The sequence below is a fragment of the Mugil cephalus genome, chromosome 4 (genome assembly GCF_022458985.1).
Source record: "Mugil cephalus isolate CIBA_MC_2020 chromosome 4, CIBA_Mcephalus_1.1, whole genome shotgun sequence".
Taxonomy (NCBI): Eukaryota; Metazoa; Chordata; class Actinopteri; order Mugiliformes; family Mugilidae; genus Mugil; species Mugil cephalus.
The window spans coordinates 25,694,882-25,717,156 of NC_061773.1; the positions used below are offsets into that span (position 1 = coordinate 25,694,882).

General features: G+C 40.4%; 1 protein-coding gene across 15 annotated transcripts in view; it reads right to left on the reverse strand.

Moving 5' to 3' along the window:
• Nucleotides 1-400: 400 nt before the first annotated feature.
• LOC125006854 (calcium-dependent secretion activator 1) overlaps nt 401-22,275 on the reverse strand; it is a 140,194-nt gene continuing 118,319 nt past the window's right edge. For all 15 annotated transcript variants that reach the window (XM_047583309.1, XM_047583307.1, XM_047583308.1 and 12 more), the window contains 2 exons: nt 5,139-5,243; nt 401-4,227 (listed from right to left, as the gene is read on the reverse strand). In XM_047583309.1, the coding sequence (XP_047439265.1) occupies nt 4,054-4,227; nt 5,139-5,243 (279 nt within the window). In that variant the 3' untranslated portion in view covers nt 401-4,053. The remainder of the gene's footprint in view (nt 4,228-5,138; nt 5,244-22,275) is intronic.

Consider the following 22,275-nt stretch of genomic DNA (forward strand, 5'->3'; position numbering starts at 1 on the left):
TCATCCAAAATCTGTCCTTTTTTCCCTCTAAGAAGGATTTGTTCACCCTCTCCCATAAAATAATTAAGATGCCCTGTCCTCTTTTAATTTGAGACTGTATTAAATCTAATCCTAGTGACTTCAGTCTTAGCTTCCATCTTTATGAACAGATTCTATTTTTTTGTCACCGCAGAATTGTTTCAATCTCCTTCTGGACGGTAAAATAAGCTCCCAAGATGACTGATGCTTTAATCCACGGCATTAATTTCAGACTCCCTGTCTCAAGAAAATGCTGGGGGGGGGGGGGGGGGAGAGGTCATTGTCGTGGATTAACAAATATGTATTTTTGCAGTCTGCTTGCAAGTTTCACCAGGCTCCTCAGACAACAGGCGACATCAGCGCTCAATGAGTGGACGTGCTCTTTTCACATTTGCTATTCACCTTTATTTAAATATTCTTTAGCATGGTGGACCCACCACTAATTTCACACATGGAGCAAAAACACTTCGGGGAGTGAATATCGGGGACATGCATTACTTGCACACGGGATGACACACAGTTCTAGGAGTACAGTATAGAAAACAGCCGACAGAGGGAAAGTACTGGCAGGTTTCACTTCCCAATAATCCATTAAAAAAACAAAAAGAAAAATAACAATAACATGGATTGATTCCTTCATACATCCTGGAATAAAACACAGTGTGTGAATGTGTGTCTATAATAGATGGAAAATAAAGCATTTAAATGATATTTGACTTCTACTAAACATTAAATGAATGTGTGGAAAACAGTGTTAGAAACTAAACTACATGTGTATTGCCTTTCTAACTTATCTATTAACTGAGAGAAAGAAAGAAAGAAAGAAAGAAAGAAAGAGGCATCAGGTTTATGAAGAAATCAGGCAAAATGTTTCATTAGCTCCTTGTGCAAGTTTAAGGCTGATTACAGCTTAATCTTGTCTTATTGAGAGTTGATTAAAAGTCAATCCATCAACCTGCTGAACACCTTGAATCATTTTTTGTGGCTACTCTCCAGAAGACAGTTCTCCTTATTGTTTTTTCTGACCACTTTTATTCAGCAGGCTTCGAGCTCAAAAAACAAACAAACAAACAAACAAACAAAAAAAAAAACACTGGATTTAAACAGGATGAGTTCAAATCCATAATAGCATGTAGCATGTAGCATGTAGCACGTAGCACTGCCCCTCCCTCAGTTTCCACTTGGCGTGAACATCAACCGTTGACATGACAGTAATAACTACTGCTTTTTAACTCATCGGACTAAACTGGGTATTTTCAAAATGTGAACTTTCACTGTTTTAATCACACTCTCAGTTAATATTCTTCTGACATGTGGCATTTATATTACAGGCATCACGGAAGCTGGAAAGAATGTTTTAATAACATTCAAAAAAAAAAAAAAGAAAAAAAAAAGCTTATTCATCATTAACGGAGGAAATCGAGCCCGGATTTAGTTTCAGAGCTTCATCGAGGCTGTTTAGGAGTCGAGCCGTCTATTCCTTTAGCTGTCAGTAGTAACGTCTTCCACACAATCGCTTCTTTAAAGGCTCCGTCCTCCGTCCAGGTTGCTCAGGAATGTTCCGGTCTTAATTGGCATATTAAATCTGATAAATCTGTCATTTAAAACCAGCTCCGTACCAGAAGCTTTAAGAACGCTGAGTGAGTCACATCCTCATTAGTTTACGTTCCTACTCTCTGTGTTCCTATAATTATTACTTTGGATTCTAGGTCTGTTCAGCATAAATCAGTGTACGCTTTATCCACACATGAATTTTAGTTGTTTTTTTTGTCCACTTTGTGCTCAAACTGGGGTCCCCGGAGTCCTCGGGGTCCGTTATACTGTTTTATTAAACGTCACTCTCTCTCTCCTGTATCTGCTGCACAGAAAGGGATATCAACTGATATATCGGACCGATATTTGTGTTTTTTTTACCGGTATCGGCCGATACACGGGTGCGTTCGATGATACACATATATTTTTTTTCCTTGGCAGAATTTACAGACAGGCGCATCCACAGGCAGCCCTAAACTGCTGGAGACGCTGCGGACCCATGCAGCCCATACATGGCCCCTCCCCCACTGGCAGAGTTCATGCTCTTTATCATGTTTATCTTTTGGTCGTGTGGTCATGCAGGTTGTATATGAACCACTGTCCACAGTTTAGACTGGAGCTGTTGTGTTGTTGTTAAGCTTTTGGTAGGAATATGTGTTGATGTTAAAGCCTAATTCCTAAAGATAAATTCTGCCAATGAGCTTATTTTTTATTTTTTGTGTGTATAAGACCTTAAAATATTCTTTCAGTTCAATAAATGTTCATGTTTTTGGTTAAATTGAGACTTGTAACATGTTACCATTGTATAATTTTTGTCATGTAAATGGAGGAAGAAAACGCAGTATCAGCTCCAAATATCGGCCCTAAACGGTATCGGCCCTAAAACATCCATATCGGTCGATCTCTACCTTTGTCTTGATAATAGATAAACTCTGTAATAGATAAACTCTTTGTGCATTTCAAACCTTTGGTCTGAACGTATCAGTGGAGGTTTTAACCTGTTCCATCACTTCGTTTAAGATGTTGCTGTAGCTTGCTGGGGTAGAGCTACGTAGTGAAACATTGATCATGCGTTTGTCGTTAGGCTTCAATAGAGACAGATATCTGCATCAATTTCACTTGGGATCACAGTATAGTGGCCTAACATGGGCACGGGTCGTCCGCCCAGATTTAACAGCTTAAAATAAAGTGAGTGGAGAAATATTTTTTATCAAGCTGCTACAAAGACCTGATACAAAGACAAAGGCTGCTTGGCATAAAGACTGTTTTTGATCCCTTACGCCAAAGTGTCCTTGAGCAGGAAACCGAACCTCCAGCTGCTCCAAGTGCGTGGCAGTGGTGCATGAATGGGTAGGTGTGTTTGTGACTGCTTTGAGTACCAATAGGTAGAAAGGCGCTACATAAATAAAAGACCCTTTACCATTTACCATATTATATAGACCTCATCCCCTGGTTTAGCTGGGAACTAGTAAGCAGTGACGACAACTAACGGACTGCCGCATTTCGCTGGGTGGGTGAAATTAGGTGTTTTTTGTTCCACTCATGCAAACACTTTGACTCACAAAGTTTGTGTTAGGCTAAGTAGGCAGGAGTTATTTGGTCCACGAAATAAAACTGACAAAATCTGAACTGCAGGTGAACTTTTGTCATTCTGTTACTAAAGATAATTCCACTTTTGCGACCATCAACTTAACTGTCGCCGATTCACTCGGTTTCTTTTGCTGTCGAGATTAACCTCGCATGATTTAAAATACCACAACAGAGAAACTAATACGTGACCATTTTCACATTCTTTACAGCACTGGAACGCACAAAAGCAACTTTTTTTTTTTTTTTTGTCAAGACATACAGTACCCTTGGTCGTAAAACGTGGGAGCAGGTTAGTCATCCATATTGCTGGTTCCCATTCAGAAATAAAAAGTGTTTAAGCTCATTTTACTTTTGGGAATGTCTCGTGTTAAACCAACAAGTAACCGCGGTTTCTTGAAGAGGAGAAACACTGATCATGCGTTTTGTCGTTGGGCTTCAATAGAGACAGATATCTGCATCAATTTCACTTGGGATCACAGTATAGTGGCCTAACATGGGCATGAACGGGGTTTGGGGCCCATCTAAACAGCCTAAAATAACATGAGCCGCTACAAAGACTCCACAGAGCTGCATCCACATGTGTTTTTTTTTTCTCTTATCTATAAGGCTGCTTGGCATAAAGACCGTTTTTGCCACGTTAATCTCAAATACTGTCATGTCTTGTGACTTTTTCATATTCTGGAAAGATATTTACTCATAACTCTGGCAAAATAAAGCATCGTCGCTGTGAATATGACGTTTTCGTACGTGGAATTATTACAGAATGAAAAACTAAAAGCAAACAATGGAGGGGGTTCGTTGGATGTTGGGCCGAGCTATGTTGACCCCGTGGAAAGGCTGTGTGGGTTTTCAGGCAGTGTACCTCTCCTTGTGAAAAGCTTAGCCGCTCCGGTAGTTTTCAGGCCCTTTGATCTAGTTGTCGTTGTCCTCTTCATCGCTGTCCTTCATGGAGATGCCTTGCATCCCTCCCTCCCTCACCGAGGCCGTGGCTTCTTCCAAGGTCAGCCGGTTTCTCACGGTGTCGTACATTTTACTGTTTAACGTGGAGTCCAGCACGCCTTGGAGGCGGAAGTCACGGTACTTTTTCTGTCACAAACACAACAATGAAAAATGTGTAAGGAAAGACATTAGGGTCTGAGAGCTGACATATATACTGGCTGTAGCTTAGCGACTCTGTCCATCTTCTAACAAATCAAACGATGGAGGAGTCGCCTGAGAACGTCTCTAAGTTGCACGTTCCCGAGTTGAGAATTAACCCAAAACCTGGAGGCATGAAAATATTGCGACACCACAGCTGGTACAACCGCTCTCTGCACTGTGAGAATTCCTTCATTTAAATGATGACACATCTCCCACTTCTTTTGCACATCTGCTTTTCTTTTTGGATCAGGCACAAACACTTCTGATGTCCAATTTGGTGACACAACTCATTATGTTGTATAATGTCAATGTTGTTCAGGCCAAGGACCCCCAAACCTTTATTTATTTATTTTTTTTAATAATGTGTTCAATGCAATTTTTGCACTTTGCAAATTCATCGTGCGGCCCAGATTAGACCGTCTGGTGGGCTGCTTTTAGCCCTCGGTCCGTATGTTTGACACCTGTGCTCTAGATTAACATATTGTCTTAAAGACACACATACTACAGGCTGCATACTGCACATATGGGAGATACTTGGCAGCTATATTCATGGAGGATATGGAATGATAAATGAGCAGAATGTGGGTCACAGTGAATGGTAGTGATCTGTCACGATGCCCGCTGTGCCATCACCACGCTTTTACATCGTCACCTTTCTTTGTGGGCTGATGGCCACTGGTGGCAAAACACCAGTGTACAAATGTACTTTTAAGAAGAGCAGATATCAAATGGTGAAAATCTTGCATGCACCCAGAGTCGCTCTGTTATTTACGGTGTGATTATTCAGGAAGTAAAAGTCGAGGGAATCACCTGGCTTCCATTTGGAGAAACGTAGGAGAAAAAGTGGTCATACTCACTTTGACAACCCTGATGAGAATCTTCAGCTGATAAACGTGGAGCTGCAGGTCCATACGGTCAGTCAGCCACGTTCCTATAAGGTTCATAGTGCTGGTGTACCATTGCTGCAACAGACACACAAACACAAAGCAGGTATCAGGCTTTTTCCATAGCGAGACCTTCTGCTCTACATTGCTCTATAGCGTGATTTTAGCCTCGTTTTTAACAGATAACAAGTTGAAGGAGCAGGTGGACTAGCACTGGAAGAAATAAATTGCTATTTTCTAATGTTTACAGGTTATAATAACACAATTGCATGATTTTTTTTATCTTTTTCTTTCCAAAATACAATTTTTATTTTCCATTTTAGAGTTTGTATCTCCCAGGATACGTTGCCCATTTAGGGTATAAAATAAAACAAATTCCTATTTGTCAAATAGGTCATATGTTAACTTTTAAAATATATTACAGGCAATTAATTAGCTACTTTCTCTCAGGTTTTGTGTACAAAGTTATAACAATGCAACAGGAGCTCAATAAGGTTTTTGTTGTTCTCCCGTTTGACCATTGAACCAGTTTTGAATGTGATGAGGCAGCTAATGTTCCGGATGTGGGGAGGAAGGGAGTTCCGGGGGCCACGGTGCTGAGTGGTTAGATGATCGGTGACCGAAAGGTGGATTGATGAGGAGGAACTTTAAAAGAAGGATCTTGAAGGTGATGTGGTAGTGGATGGGCGGCCAGTGGAGTTGCTGTAAAACATTCGTGATGTAACTGGTGGTGGAGGTTCTGGACCAGTTGTAGTTTGTGAAGTGATTTGAAGGGGAGACCACACAGAACAGAGTTGCAATAGTCAAGGCGGGATGTGACCAGGGAATGGATGAGGTTGCCGGTGGATTTGGGTGTGAGGGTTGATAGTGTGAAGGTGGAAGGAAGTAGGCGGTCCTGGTGACTTGGTTAATGTGGGGCTGTAGTGAAAGTGTGGAATCCAGAACAACGCAGAGGCTCTTGACCTGGAGGGGGAAGGTGAAATTGTGGAGTTGCTGAGGGGTAGTGAGAACCTGTGGGATTTGGACAGGGTGGATTTTTTTTGCCAATTAAGAGGATTTCGGTCTTATTACTGTTTAATTTTAGGAGTGTGAACCAGAGCTGGAGTTCATTTGGACAGTCTCAGAGGGAGGTGACTGTTTAGACTGTGTTCCTGTGTAAACCATGAAGTCGTACAAAAAGTCAGACACCTAAATATCCCTTGCACGAATATCTCAAACCAACATTGTTTGGGTTCGCTTGATAAATGCTGCCACAGACTTTTTTCCTCTTTGTATTTAACCATCATCTCATCAACTGGTTCCATTAACTGAATCAGGTGAAACATCAGGTGGCAAAACTACAGATGTTGGATGCTTTTTCTTGTAGACCTACTCCCTACTTAAATTCCCTGAAAACATACTTACACTGGTAAATGAATCAGTTTAAGAGTTAAATGAAGTGTAACCAATATTTGTCACCTCTATATAAGTGATTATCTGTAGATTAAAGGCTCCAGTCTTTGGTTTCTCCTTCTCTGAATGTCATTTGTGTGCTGGCTGAAGTTGATTGTGTAGCCAAAGAAGTGTGTGATGTCACCGTTGCTGTGTATTATAATAGGAGTTAGATTCTTTCTGGATTGCTCGGGGCGAAGACAGAAGGACAATACCGGCGTACATAAAGTCAGCAGAAAGACGTGTCTAATCCCAAGATGTTGATGTCATGTCCGTCAGAAAATGATGCAGCACAGAGCAGCTAGAAGTTGTTCTGCTCCAGTTCAGCGACGCCCACAGTTCGTCTGAGATCCGTCACTGTCCCACGGGCTAAGGATCTATTTAAGTCTAAAGTGTGGACCGCGGGACGATCCAGCAGCAATTGAGGTGTCAGTTAATGTGAATCCTAATAAAGAGAGCGGCTAATAATGCTCCCGGCACACAGCAACATGTTCTGAGAATACAAGCACTCGTCTAAGTGCTTGAAAGAAATTTTATTCTAGTCTAAACTGTGTTGACATTGACTCTCTTTCCTGATGAACACATTCTCGCTGATTACGGTGTAGCTCAATGACAGAAAGGAAAGTGATTCTGGGAAATTAAGACACTTTCACTCACTGACAATTCACATTTTCCGTCTTGAAGTAACAGACAGACAGGTTTTATTTGACTGTCACACACGTTTCCCCAAGAATTACAGTGTCAGCTGTCATGGTTGGCAAAACCCTGAGAAACCCTGACAAACATATATTAATTTCAAAAACAAAGTATTAATCTTAAAATGTGGCCTACATCAAATACATACTACAAGAAAATACAAATCAGCTGCCAGATTTAACCTCCTGAGACCTGACGTCCTCATACCGGGACATTAAATTTTAGGTTTGTTGCAGCTTATTCTGCTTCATTTAGACTTGTCGTCCTCATAAGGAGACACTTTTGTCTGCAATGCACTGGTAGCAAAGGGTCAATACGCTTGTTTATTTACGCTTATTAAATTTTCTAGTTTTACACGACACGCAAATTTAACAAACTCACAAGTACTCGTTTGAGGACGTTGGGATTTCATCGTTTCCAATTTTGCTTTTGCATTAAAATGAACAGTTTTATATTTTGGTTCACATTGGGGACTTAAATTGTAATATACAGTGAAATAACTCCTGTGTCCACATAAAGTTTTTTTTAAAAATGACTTCCATTTCAAAGATGATGCTTATTTCTTTTATTTCTTAGGTCCTACTGATCCCAAATACCTAAAGATCTCATCTTATCTTAAATTCAGAAGCATTCTAAAGAAATGCTTGGGTCTCAGGAGGTTAAGATAGTTGATATGTTTTGAACATCTACCTTTTGTTAAGTTACATTCCAATACTTTTGGTGCCTGATAATAATACTAAACTATACTTTTATAGTATTGTTTTGACTGGCAGCGCAATGGACAGTTTATTGTAAACTCAAGAGACCTTTCCCTCTCGCTATTATTGGCACAGTTTTTACCACCTTGACATAAGCCCAGTGTTCTGTTCAGACAAACTCTCTCAGAGGACGGTAGCGCTGAAAAAAAAAAAAAAGGAGCCGAAAGGCTGCAGATGTTGCCTCTTTGGGACTAGGCAGTTGCCAGTCTTAATTGATGAATAATGATGGGCTGATACTAATAGAAGCTGACTGACATTCAGCGGTCATAGCGGAATGGGTGGAGCGATGGGGAGGAAAGGGAAGAGAAATGAAGAAGAAGAAGAAAAGGGGGAAGCAGTGTATGTGTGTGCATGTGTCTTTAGAGGGAATTAGATGCTAGGGGCTTCATTCTAAGTTGTACAAGATAGGCTTTATCATTGGAAGTAAACAACTATTGGCCACGACGAATGTAACAATCGAAGGGGTAATTACATTAACAGATTCCTCTATTAGACACACCTTGCTAGTAAAAGGTTGGACCCCCTTTTGACTTCAGAACTGCCTTAATCCTTCGTTTCATACTTTCAACAAGGTGTTGGAAACATTCCTCAGAGATTTTGGTTCATATCGACATGATAGCATCACACGGTGGCTGCAGATTTGTCGGCTGCACATGTATGATGAGAATCTCCTGTTCCACCACATCTCAAAGGTGCTCTATCTATTGGATTGAGATCTGGTGACTGTGGAGGTCATTGGAGGCCATTGAACTCATTGTCATGTTCCAGAAACCAGTTTGAGATGATATGAGCTTTGTGACATGGTGCATTATCCTGCTGGAAGTAGCCATCAGAAGATGGTCCACTGTGGTCATAAAGGGATGGACATGGTCAGCAACAATACTCAGGTAGGCTGTGGCATTTAAACCATGCTCAGTTTGTACTAAGGGGCCTAAAGTGTGCCAAAGAAATATCCCCCACACCATTACACCACCACCACCAGCCTGAACCGTTGATACAAGGCAGGATGGATCCAGGCTTTCATGATGTTTACGCCAAATTCTGAGCCTGACATCTGAATGTAGCAGCTGAAATCAAGACTCGTCAGACCAGGCAACATTTTCCAATCTTCTATTGTCCAGTTTTGTTGAGCCTGTGTGAACTGTAGTCTTAGTTTCCTGTTCTTAGCTGACAGGAGTGGCCCCCGGTGTGGTCTTCTGCTGCTGTAGCCCATCTTCTTCAAGGTTGGACGTGTTGTGCGTTCAGAGATGGTATTCTGCATTCCTTGGTTAGAACCAATGGTTATTTGAGTTACTGTTGCCTTTCTATCATCTCCAGCCAGTCTGCCCATTCTCCTCTGACCTCTCACATCAGCAACTGTCGCTCCCTGGATATTTTCTCTTTTTCGGACCATTCTCTGTTAAACCCTAGAGATGGTTGTGTGTGAAAATCCCAGTAGATCAGCAGTTTCTGAAACACTCAGACCAACAACCAACAACCAGACCACGTTCAAAGTCACTTGAATCCTCTTTCTTCCCCATTTTGATGTTCAAACTTGAACTTCAGAAAGTTGTCTTGATCATCTCTACATGAATAAATGCATTGAGTTGCAGCCATGTGACTGGCTGATGAGTTATTTGTGTTAACAAGCAATTGAACAGGTGTACTTAATAAAGTGTAGTTTGGACGTACTAAGCCAAAACAGCTTCGTAACATCAGGGAGTGCTTGTGGAATATATCTTACATTGTGTTAATGAATGTGTATATATTGCTAAAGCTATTGAATAACTTTAATAATAACATAATAACCCTGCTCTTCACCCATTCCCCCCAAATCTCTATAATTCCAGAGGTCAGTGCAAAGTTAGCAGCGATCCATAAAATAGCCGTACTCTTGGTAAACAGATGACGGGATCAGGTCTACATGTAGGTCAAGCTAAGTCAGTGAAACATGGATGAAGACGACTGTGTTGAGCAGTGCTGGGGTGAATCAGTGAGGCAACCAGTGCCAGCAGCTTCCTATCTGTCGCTGTGTGCCTGTGAAGGCTTCGGCGGTGGCAGCAGGCCTGTGATCTCGCCCCGAGCACAACCCCCCGCCGAGAGGCCAGGCCTGGAGTGACTGATCTACTGACTGGCTGCTCTCCCTCTTTCCATCATCCACTCCGCCTTTGCATCTCCTTTTTCTTTAGACACTGTGCCACACAGCTCCCATCTGCAGCCATTTTTTTGCAGCAGCCATTTTGTGCCAGTTCTGCTTTAGTTCTTTTGATTTTATATAAAAAAAGCGGATTGACAGTAGCGCCACAAGTCTTGTTGCCACGACTGGCATTTTGGAGGTCTGTCAGGGACATCTTGAGCACGCATAATGCTTGGGATTTGTTTCAGGGTTAAGATCTATTTGATATCAGTTTGAATCGCTATATGTTTCATATTTTTTACAATAATGAAAGGGATGGTTGAATTAGTGTTTTAAACTCTTTACTCAAAATGGAAAGTAGGACCGAGAAGTTTTTGAAGCTGTATTTCTCTGTTGATTATGGTCTGCTCTATAGACTGTAAACTCTCTGGCACAGGGGTTTCCAACGTTTTTCAGGCCAAGGACCCCAAACTGATGGTAGGATTGAGTAGTATATATGTTCTATATTAAACTTGGTCTAGTGCTATTCATAAATATACATCATTATTATCATGTATCATCATATTATTGTCATTCAATCAATTCAAAAAACGTGGAGATGGAGAAGCTACTACCAAGCGGACCGATTAGTTACATTTCTGGGGAGATGCGCGTCTAAACCTAAGTCTAAACCACCTGTAAGATGTTCAGATGTTCAGTACTCGGTCTGCTACGTTTGCCAGTGACATGCCTACAGGTGAAGTAAATAAGGTCAGAGGAGAAAAGGTGTCAAGAGATGGAGCAGTTACTGTATCTATGCAAGATATGTTGCATATTCACTACCACAGAAACGTGTGTTTCCAGTGAAAATAGTCATAAACCAACTTGTGGACAGACAGCTAGCGAACCAGTAGATCCTTGCTCTCCAATAGCTTTAGTTACAAAGCACTGGCTCATCAGTTTCCAGGACAATAAGGTTTCTTACTATAAATTATCGTAATATGTCATACAGAATCAGAATTACTTTGACTTTTTGTTACAGCAGCTCCAGTGTTTCCGTTAGCAGTAAATATGGGTTATTGGAGCGGTTGGTTACAGTGGTTGTTTATTAGATTTGAAGTCGCACCATACATGTTTTATCATAGTGTCTTATAAAAAATGCTACTCACTGTTTAAATAGATTAGGAACCTTTTAGTAGAGAGGATACATACTGTAATAACAGAAACCTTTCTGTACCGTAGTCAGACGCTCCCCTCTTCAGCACATTGGATCAGTAGTTCTCAAGCACTGATGTGATTTTACGTTTTGTAGCGCGGCATCGTGTTCATGCAACCTTGGCTAATGTTCCCGAATGTCCAGTGGACACCAAGTTGGTGAGTTGATCACAAAATGCAAAAGACGGGCGGGTACAGAGTGATTGGAAAGAGCTTGGTCTGCACTTTTTCTATCCAGTTTCAGCAGCGTTTCAACCTGGTGTTAATTTACTTGATCAGACAAGTAATTTATCTATTGTCTCTAATTTATCCATAGAGAGACAGGTGTTGTGATGAACAGAGAATACTGGTTTAAATTGTCTCAAAGCGCTGTGGTGTTAATAATAAATCCTCTGTGGAGTCACAAATTCATAACATATAGACTATTGATTATTTTTATGCACAGACCTTAATGTTTGCCATAAATTCACTTATCCCTGACAAGACGTCCAAACTAATGAACAACCTAGTTTTTCTTTAGGTGACCAAAGTGACTGGTTTATGGGTAATAAATGTAGACACTGCATGCTAAAAGAATACAATGCACACACACTGAGTTATTATTTACTGATCAATGCCTGAGAAATGTACAAACTCAGGCTATAACCACAAACTAGGAAGCTGCTATATGCACCGTAATCTAGTGATGAAGCTGAACATGAGGAAATACACTTTAACCACCTGGTTCCTTACCTTCTCTTATCTTAATAATAACACAAAATGTCTTAAGATTCTTTAAAACACCTGGCCTGAAACTTCCAGAGCAAGCATGAAGAAACAAAATAAACTCTTTTAACAGGCACGACCCTTGAGTCAGGCTCATATGGGAACATCCATCTGCTTGAAGCTGGTTGGGTAGAGACAGAAAAAGACAAAATAACACAGGGAATACCTGAACACCTCCAAGTGTGTTCACACCTGTACTTTAAGCTGGTCACTTGTGATCAGATGTGAAGGCGTTCGGACCGTGTCCTGACAGCCATACTACACAATCTGAGGGTCCACTTTGATTGGAATCTGGATCTTCTGAAAAACCTCGTCTCTTTCAGAAGTCATATCCCCTCCTATGTCCTTAATGTGCAGTTGTAGTCTTTAGACTCTATCTAGCAGACCTGCCATTGCACACAATATGCTGATTTGGCCCACTTCTTTCGCCATTTTATTTATGTACTGCTCTTTGTCCTCCTAATTGTCCCTCGGGGATAAATAAAGTTTTTGTCTGATTCTGAACAATCATCATTACTTGTCCGGTAGTCTTCTTAATTCCTCCCTTTGGTGTTTGAATTATCTTCTGCCTTTTTCAGAAACATTTGGCTGCAAAGTTTCCCCGAATCTTGATTTATCAGTTCAAACAGAAAATCTGTCTATTGTTGGCTGCTGTCTGTCTTCCCTTCCAAACTGTACTTCCACCACTATTTCTGAATTGCATACATTACATAGAAATATGTCTATGTGTCCCTTCAAACAAACCAGACAAGGTAAAACACTGTGGCATCCACATGTTGTATAAAGTTCAACGACATTTTAAAATTTCTTGAGCTTGTAAAATGAACAATGATGATCCCTCTTGCTTTGTTCCTCTTGGCAGGAACAAAAATAAAGGAAAATCATCAGAGCAGACAAATTCACCCGAGCTCTCTTTTTTAGGCCGCATGGGGATCAGCAGGGGGCTAGCACTCGCTGACAGCCAAAACAAGCGTAATATGACTCTGAATAAATAATGCCATAACCCGACAGGGATCAAATCTGTGACATTCTAACGAGTTCCATCTGAAGGAAGGGCCTCCGTTTCTTCCACTGGGTTATCTTTGTGTGCATTTGTGTGTGTTTTGTCACCTCACAACATACTGATGAACCCCTACCTATACACAGGCGACATGCACGCTCTGTACAACACCACACACACACACACACTCATATACATCTGCCGGTCCATCCCCCCTTCATGCGAGGAGCTAGGAGAAAAAGCGACCTCCTGCCCCCATTTGACACCAGCCCATCCCTCCCACCAAAAACCCCCCCACCAACCGCCACACACAAACCTTGCCTGCGTTCACACCCAAGACTTCACATGGTTCTCGGCAACTGGGGGGGGTGGGAGGGTGGCTGCTACCAGCAGGATTTGGTGCACAAAATAGCACACCTCTCCATCTCCACCCACTCACCTTTTTCATGACCCTTTTGCATTTATTTGCCATGTACAGTAAGATATGCCGCCCAAACCCAGCAGCCAAACGCTTTTATCTTCAAAAAGTGTTCAGACAAAGGAAAATCGACTTGTAGAGTCCAAGTTCAGTTGCCTTTTTAAACTGTTTTTGGATGGAGTTTTGGATGACATTTACCCTCTTATCTCCATTTAGTGGGTGGTAACTGGAGACTGGACCTAATTCCTGGTGACATTGGGCATTAAATAGCACAGGGGTAACAAAATGTGTCATTCACCAGAAGTGTTGGTCAAGTTATTTCAAAAACATAATGCATTACTTATTACTGTAATCTCAAAGTAATTAGTTACATTATAATATTACTGTCTTTGAATTGTGAAGCATTACATTACTTCTAAGTTACTTTCACCAAAAGTAAGTCATGGCTCATGGCTCAGTACTGTGAATTTAGGTGTATTCATACTGAAATCAGTATTACTAGAAGCTACTACTGTTTATTGTAACCGAAAACCTAAAGAAAGCTGCGCCATGTTACATGTTTCCTTACATTACTTGTGCTATTTCGTGAGGTCCAGAGATCTTTTGGTTTCGCACACAAAGTGAACTTAACTATAATGTTCTTCGTATCCTTTTCTCTGACCAACTGAAAATAATGAGCATACGTCCACCTGGTGAATGTAAAGTCTGACTCTGCGAATCTTGAATGTGAATAAAAACACACAACGTAATTAATTTTATTAATTTTGGGGGTTCAAATCCATCGTAACGCGCGTTACTGACAATTACAGTAACTGCATTACTTTTGTAATTAGTTACTCCCAACACTGTTCACCAATAAACCTAACTAGCAAGTTGTTGGACTGCGGCGAGAAGTGACTACTTCAGTGGTTTAAACTTTACTAGGATTAGATAAGTGTCCATGACTGCAAAGAAATTTCAGAATTATGTGGTTATAGACCCAAAAACATGTGTAAATATTCTCTTAGCATCGCCAAGCTAAATTTAATAGCCCCTTTCAGAAATTTCGTGAAAACCTGGTCATTACATTACTGACAATTAACATGAGCCACTTCAGTTTGATACTGAATTATAAAATTCTAGCCACTTACAAGGTGCAGTTTCATACGAAACTGCACCTTGTCTTGTCTTGTTCATATTTTGTGGAATAGTCCAATTTTATATTAAATGTTATAATAGTTTGTGTTTCAGATCATAGCCACGATGGAGGAATTAGCAAATTTCCACGGTTCATCAGTTTCATTCTCTCATTACTGCTCCCGCTCGCTCACTCATTTCCATCCTATGCTGTATAGTCAATATATTTGAAATCGGCACTGACGCTCTAGAGTAACAGTTAATGGCTATGAACACATCTCATCATTTTGTACTAAGCGGTGATCTACTAAAGCGGCCCGAATTTCCAGTGTCTGAGGGTTGTGTAATATTAGAGGACTGACTTGACGTTTTCTGAAGTAGATTTTGTGCTTTGAGCCTCATTTGCACAGGACTGATTTTACCTGAGGACGTCCTGTGATTTAAATATTACCCCCTATGTCTTGTGTTTCATGTGGCACATTCACACAGGATAAAAAAAAAACTGTGTTTTACTCAAATTCACGTTCTATAGTTATGGCTCTGCTACTTTCCATCTCACTCTACTACTGTGTGTCAGAGACAGTTTTAATTACTTTGCAAATTATAATGGATGATAAAAAAATTGATACTATTTATCCCGGGGAAGAAGATTTAATGGTTTAATCCATCGAAACGGGTGGATGGTTCAGCGACATCTCGCCTTTACTCCCTAACATCTGTACAAACTTTGAATAACAGCACATCCTTCGTAATTCTTATGTGACAAGAGGCAGAAAAAAGACGAAAATAAAATAAAAATCTCACCTCTAAATCATAGAGATGTCAATTCACACTGGATTAGTTTTATCAGAGGACCTTTGTGTTACGAGAATTATGGTAACTGGCAGTGTAATTTTTACTTTACAAATCATAGACATAGACAATTCGCACGGGATTAATATCACAGACGATTAAAATCACAGACAAACTCCGCGATTATTAGAAATTACAGGAGGTCCCCAGGTAAAAATTTTTTGCTTTGTTTTGGTTCCTGAACTAGATTTTTTTTTCTTTGTTTTTTGTCTTTACTGAACTGTTTTATATTGTTGTTGGAAAATGATGCAACTTGTACTTGCTTTTATGTGTTGAGGAAAAAAAAAGATCAAATCAAATCTAAATTGTAGGCATGGATATGTTTCTGGTGTCACAAAAGGATGTGCAGTTGTAATTTCTCGTGGCAAATTTGGCAAATGAATGTAGAGACTGTTTATTTAATTTGTGCACAAGCAGGATATAATTTAAAAGCCTGAGTTTGACAGAGTGTATTAAGAAAATTGAGGCTTGTGGCAAAGTCCCTCAGGTGCACGTGAGGAAAAAGATGTCATTTCTGATGTGATCTCCCTCTTCTGTTTGTGTGTTTGCCTCTACCCGGGTCGGCCGCCGGCACATGGTTCCCTCCTTATGAACTTAAGGTTCTGCTCAAGGTTTCTTCCCGTTAAAAGGGACTTTTTCCTCCTCTTTGCCTGCGCTGTCTGGATCCAGGCTGGATTCAGTCAAGCGCCTACAGACAATTTGGACTGTATGTGATGCAATAAAAACCCGGAACCGAATTGAAATAAATTGAACTGGAGTGAATTTAAATGATTTTTTCGAGGTCAGAGGCCCTCCTTTATAGGGCTGCTCTGAAGCCTTTGTTCTGGTGGGAGCTAGGAATGTTTTAGCTGAGTAGGGGCCTCACCGCAAGGGGTACACGGGGATTACAAGAAACCTGGAACTCTGCCTCTTTCTGCCTCAGTTGCTGCGTGTGTGCACATCAACTTTTCAGAAAATGTATTACCTATCGAGTACTCGCTGCATGCACTGAATTTATTGCAGAAATACATATTGTAGTATGCAATGTTTGAAAATACTACTTCTATGATAATAACAACAAAGTACATTAAAGGGTTTGATTGTATGATTACTGTTAAGAGACATTTATAAGCAGTGACCAGCAATAATCCACCTTTTCATGACCATGATGTGAGATTCTGAGCCTGTATCCTACACACACGACATGTAAAGTCTATGGTCACTGCGACACTACTTCCATACAAGTTGTGTGAATGTGCTGTGTGTGTGTGTGTGTGTGTGTGTGTAAAGAGAGACACAGAGAGGGAGAGCATGTCCTGCTGAGACCCAGCTGTGTCTGCAATTAGCAGGAGGCATGGAATGATGATTGCTAGCGCGGCAACACTAATACAAAGTGACAGACTCGGTTGTGAAGGAGAACGACGGCCGACCATTGAGTGCCACAGAGCTACACCTCTTTTCCTTTTGGACTTTCACATGCTTCCGCTTCTGATATAAAGGGCCGGCGCTAAATCTTAGGTTCCTGCAGGGTTCTGGGGTTCAGCATTTATTCAGAAGAACCGTGGATTCATCTTCGTCTAAACTCAGCTCGAGCGTCCTAATGTTCTTTAGAAACATAATATTCAATCAGATACCTGAATATTTTTTTTCCCCAATCAATTACTAACTCTGGTAACCTGATACCTCCAACTCCAAGAACCAATATAGAGGGTGTGCATTGACGTTACTGCCGTCTGAGGCCACGCCCCCTGAGTGGCAAAAACATGGTGAAATGTATCAGTAAACACAGAGAGACCAGGAAAAATGTGGATTATTAAATCAAATTAAGGACAACAGGACTCAACAATGATCCATATGAACTGGTATGGATTTGGAAAAGTGGATTAGCCTCAGTTTAAGTTAGTTTTAGTTCATTTCAATAATGATAAATGTAGCTAAATAATAGATGCTAACACCAACAGCTTTACTGAGAAGTACCATTAGCAATACAACACTGTAGAAGAATGAATAACCATGGAGACTTCACGTACGTACCCTTTTTACTCAAACACTCTCTTATCTACTGTTCAGTCATGTCCTGGAAGTCTTTACCTTCACACATACATCGCACACAAACCAAATGAACTTTTAAAAAACAACTTAAGACTAACCTAAAGCAAACTATATAACACTGAGAATCCATTACTGATACTGAAATTAGTAGAATTATTATTATGACAGTGGTGACTGAAGGTAGTTGACCAATGTCAGGTATTATTAGTGATATTATAGTATATTTATATAATTAAAGTGTTATTATGATATTATGCATATATATAAGGTATGTGTGTATCATTATAATACAAGTTACAAGTTATATTTTATGTCCTTTGTGGATCCCAAGCTGAAGAATTAAAGTGAATAATGCTGATTTATTATTTTTTTTATTTTTTACACTGAAGTTGTGACTCTTGCAAATCTTCTCGACCCTGAAACTAAACCCTGACGTGTATTCAGCAGTAGTCTGGTAACATTAATGTTCACCTAAAGGTAAACTGAGGAAAATGGTTCATATCAATAAAAGCAAAGTCTGATCATGGAGTAAATACATCCCATAATACATAGAACTCTTTTATAACAGTTTTTTAAGAAAGTCATTGTGAACAGAAACTTGAAGTTGCTTCCAAACTTTTGCTCTATAGTGTATATATATATATATATATATATATATATATATATATATATATATATATATATATATATATATATATAAAGGATAAGGTAGGTGGGGGTGGGGTATTTAAATCTGACTGCGAGACATTATGCACTTTGGACAAAGGGCTCGTCTAATCCTACCTGCTTGGGCTTTCAGAACCAGTCGGCCTATTCTTGTCCTGCTGATCAGCTCAACAGAGAGCGCCCATTGCTGATGACGCTCAATTAACATAGTAACTCACACAGTCGTATGGTGAATACATTAAAAGTTGTGCTGTTGACGTGCGGATGCTAGTGTACATCTGAAAGTTTAAACAGACGTAACCGGCCACTTCCACATCTCAGCAATGTTTATACATCAGCATAGAAACGTGTGGTTAAATGGTAAATGATGCTCCAAGCACTTGAAATTACACACAGTGACGATATTTATTTATTCTCATGGTTTGCAGTCATCAAGTTTTCATTTGTTGGTGTTTGGGAGGTGGTGTATTAGCAGTGGTGGCTGACATGAATGCTAACCAGTATTTATAAGTATCTGAGAACGTTTCTCTCTGGCTACACATTTGATTTAAGTCATAAATTGACTTTATTTAAAAGATTCATGTGTGGGACATTTTATCCTTCCTTTGAGCTGGGTCGTGACGGTATTTAATATTTAATGTATTACATTTTATGGACACAGTTTTTTGTTTTGTTTTTTACTCTTGAAGTCTGACTTTAGTCCGTGTTGCTTATTAATTAAATGCCACAAAACTCTTGTTTCTGTCTCATGACTTTCAACAAATTCCACATACCCCAGAACCACCTGTTAATACTACATGCCATGGTGACGGGGACTGATGATTGGCTCCTGGATAAGGCAGCTTATTTGACCGGCCAACAAAGCTGGTTCAGTTCATCGATATCATTGGTCTTCATGCTTATCGATTCTTTTCGTGCCAAATCTTTACATCCTTTTCAGATAATAATACACCTAAAAGTTGTTTGCCAGCTGCCATAAAACGAAAAGAAGAAGAAGAATCTTTACAAAGCATCACGTGACAACAAGGAAGACTGCAATTCTCCAGAAGGGACTGTAACTACGTGCAACAAGGACGGAAACGTTACCAACATGATCAAGCATTTGCCGACGATGCATTAAACACAGCGAGTGCCCGACAATCTCCGGTCAACAATTGCAGCTATAACAGAGCAGTGCTACTCAGGATCCAGTGACCAATTTTACATTTCTTTTCTTACACTAGCTCTTACCTCTTGTTTAGAAACTCAATAAAATTTCTGTTGTTCACACGAAACCATAAACGACTACTTTTTCTAAACCAAAAATTCACAGGAGGAACTGATGAAGAATCTGATCTATGAGCAGAATTTATAATGGCATCCCTAGGCTAACATGAGACCTTAGAAACTCTCAACTACATGCATAAGGCCTTCACCTGAGATGGTTTTAAAGTGTGTGTGCAGGAGCACAAAAATGTTATTTATGAAATAAATTGGTAAAGATTTCTAAGAAGAGCAGTGTGGCCTGTCAAAAGCATCAAAGTAACACTAGCAATAAACCATGTAAACCCATGTTTTCAAGTGTAACAGCTTCACTGTGGAACGAGCTGAAGGAAGCTGACTGAGGCCCAGCATCTACCCCCCCACTCCACCTCCACCTCCCCTCCACCTCTTTTCATAAGGAGGATCTGAAAGTAGGATTAAAGTTAAGTTTTGAGCTTAACAATGTCACAGGTCTCAAACTGCGCCGGCGACACAAAAGGCAATCTGCGGCTGACCATTGACGGCCGCCCGGGCACAGCTGGGACATCGACAAAACGGGCTCAGTTGGCATTTCGTCCAGGCAGCTGGTTACAAAAGTACCTCTGTGGAACGGGATAGTATCAAACCACGGGAGGAGCATCACAGCAGAAAGGTAAATGTTTACCTCAGGTTTAGGTTTCTTTTCAGATCAGCAATCTGTGTCTGTTACACACACACACAAAAAAAGAAAAAAGTCTCCTTTTACCCGCAAATATTAGTCCAACGAACAGCAGACTAAATAAGAAGGAACTTTTATAAAAACACAGCGGCTTGGAGAAGGGAAGTGTGTCTATTTGGGGCGGTGGGTGGAAGGAGTTGAGGGGCCATGTTGTGAGGAACTAAACAGTTGGAATTACGGTCAGCAACCAGTCATTGAGTAAACACACAATGAGCGACAGAAAAGCTCTGTGGTGGACAATAAATAAGAAAAAAAGCCGCCAGATTCAGGCCCTGAGAAAAGTGAGCCATTCTACTCACAATGAGACGCTTAGGGGTGGATTGAGGGGAGAAAAAAGAGGGCTAAAACACTTGTGGGCTCAGGGAACTCTATAGAGGGAGTGAAAATGGAATAAACCAGCAAGCACTTGAGGGTCCCGCCGAGCACCTGAATGGGATAGAGGGGTGGAGATCCAGAGGGGGGTCTGGGGAAGGTGAATGGCCTTCTTTTTTGGTCCAATTTGTCTCTTTTCACCCCGCTTGCCCTGCTCCGGCTCAGACAGATGTACAAAGAGGGAGCGGCGCTGGGCCACTCATCCACATACACCCATGAGCAGCTGTCACTTTTGTCAGACAAGTTAATCAAACAAATGTCACCGTACCTCCCTTTTTAACAAGGCGGAGAGCGGCGACCGGGGAGGGGGCTGCAAAGGGTTGATCGAGACCCCGAGAGATGACATGCGTGCCCGCGATCAATTGACCCCGCCGGCCTTCATCAATAAAACGAGCGGGATCCGACAATGGAGAAGTCTCCATTAAACTTGTATTTCCTTCCTCTAGGGATGATTGTGGCTTTAGTGGCCTGAGCTGTTTCCTCTCAGCAACATGGAGCTGAGAATGCTCACAGAGGATTTAGACCTGAAAGAAGCGAAGCGGGGAAACAAAATGCATGTCTCTCAGTAATTATTGAGGACTCTAAGCTGCTTACAGAATTCATTAAATGGAAGTGAAACCTTTTCAGGGCATGTTTTGAACATTCACACTCAGTCAGTCTAACTTATCCTGCTTGGCCTTTTTTTTTATTTTTTAACATTATTGTATAATTATATAAACATTATTACCTCCTTTTTGGAATCTTTTTACATTTATTTTTCTTTCAATCAAAAAGAGATTATTAGCATGAAAAACAAAAAGACGACATCAAGGCTTTGTTTACATTATTATTTTTTCAGTGGATGTGACTGTAACATATAGAGCCTGGCTTTTTTTTTTTGTTTTTTTAATTCGTCAATTCCTTTCCTGAAAAGGCTGATTTTTGTGCATATTCTTAAAACTTGTTGTTGCTTATTAAGTGGTATGTTTCTTCTTCCACCCCATCCTTCTCAAAACTCTTTGTTAGTTAGTCCATGGGCCAGACCGGATTTTGGTATCAGTCAAAGGGACGAAGGCTACCTATATTTTTTGGATAGATATATGTCTGTAGATAATTTTTTTGTATGATAGCCTTTCCAGGTGAGTAGCTAAATATTGGTTATCAGCTCATGAAGTTAACCACCCCCTAAGGAAAACTGTGTGTTAGACGCATGTGCATAATCTGTTTTACCCTCATGATTAGGACTTTTCTCAGTGTTCAATAATATTGTGTTTGGTATCATTTTAAAGGGGACCTTCTAAGCTTCCATTTAAACCCAGTTGTGAACCTTTTGATAAATATGGAGGTCACTGCAGCTCATCAAACCATCAAAAGCATACATTTTTTCACATTTTACGCCTAAACTATGTTCTTTCTTTTATTCCTGTAGGACATAGGAACATCAGAAACACAAAACACAAGTACCACAACATTCACCTGACTATAAGGTTTCAGAAAATATATAACATGCCCATATAATTTCATTGTGAGAATTCAAGATGGCGTCGGAGTCCATCTTTACCCATTTTTTAACTTTTGATCTTGACAATGCAGATGGTCATGTAATACCTCTTTTTGTATGTTTACAAGGACGGGAAGTTCATTTCCAGGGTTATTTTTGAGATACAAGGTCAAATTCAAGGTCACTTGAAGGTCAAATTTGATATGATTAATGGCACATCTGAGGCCAGTGCACATCCAATTAACTATCAGCCAA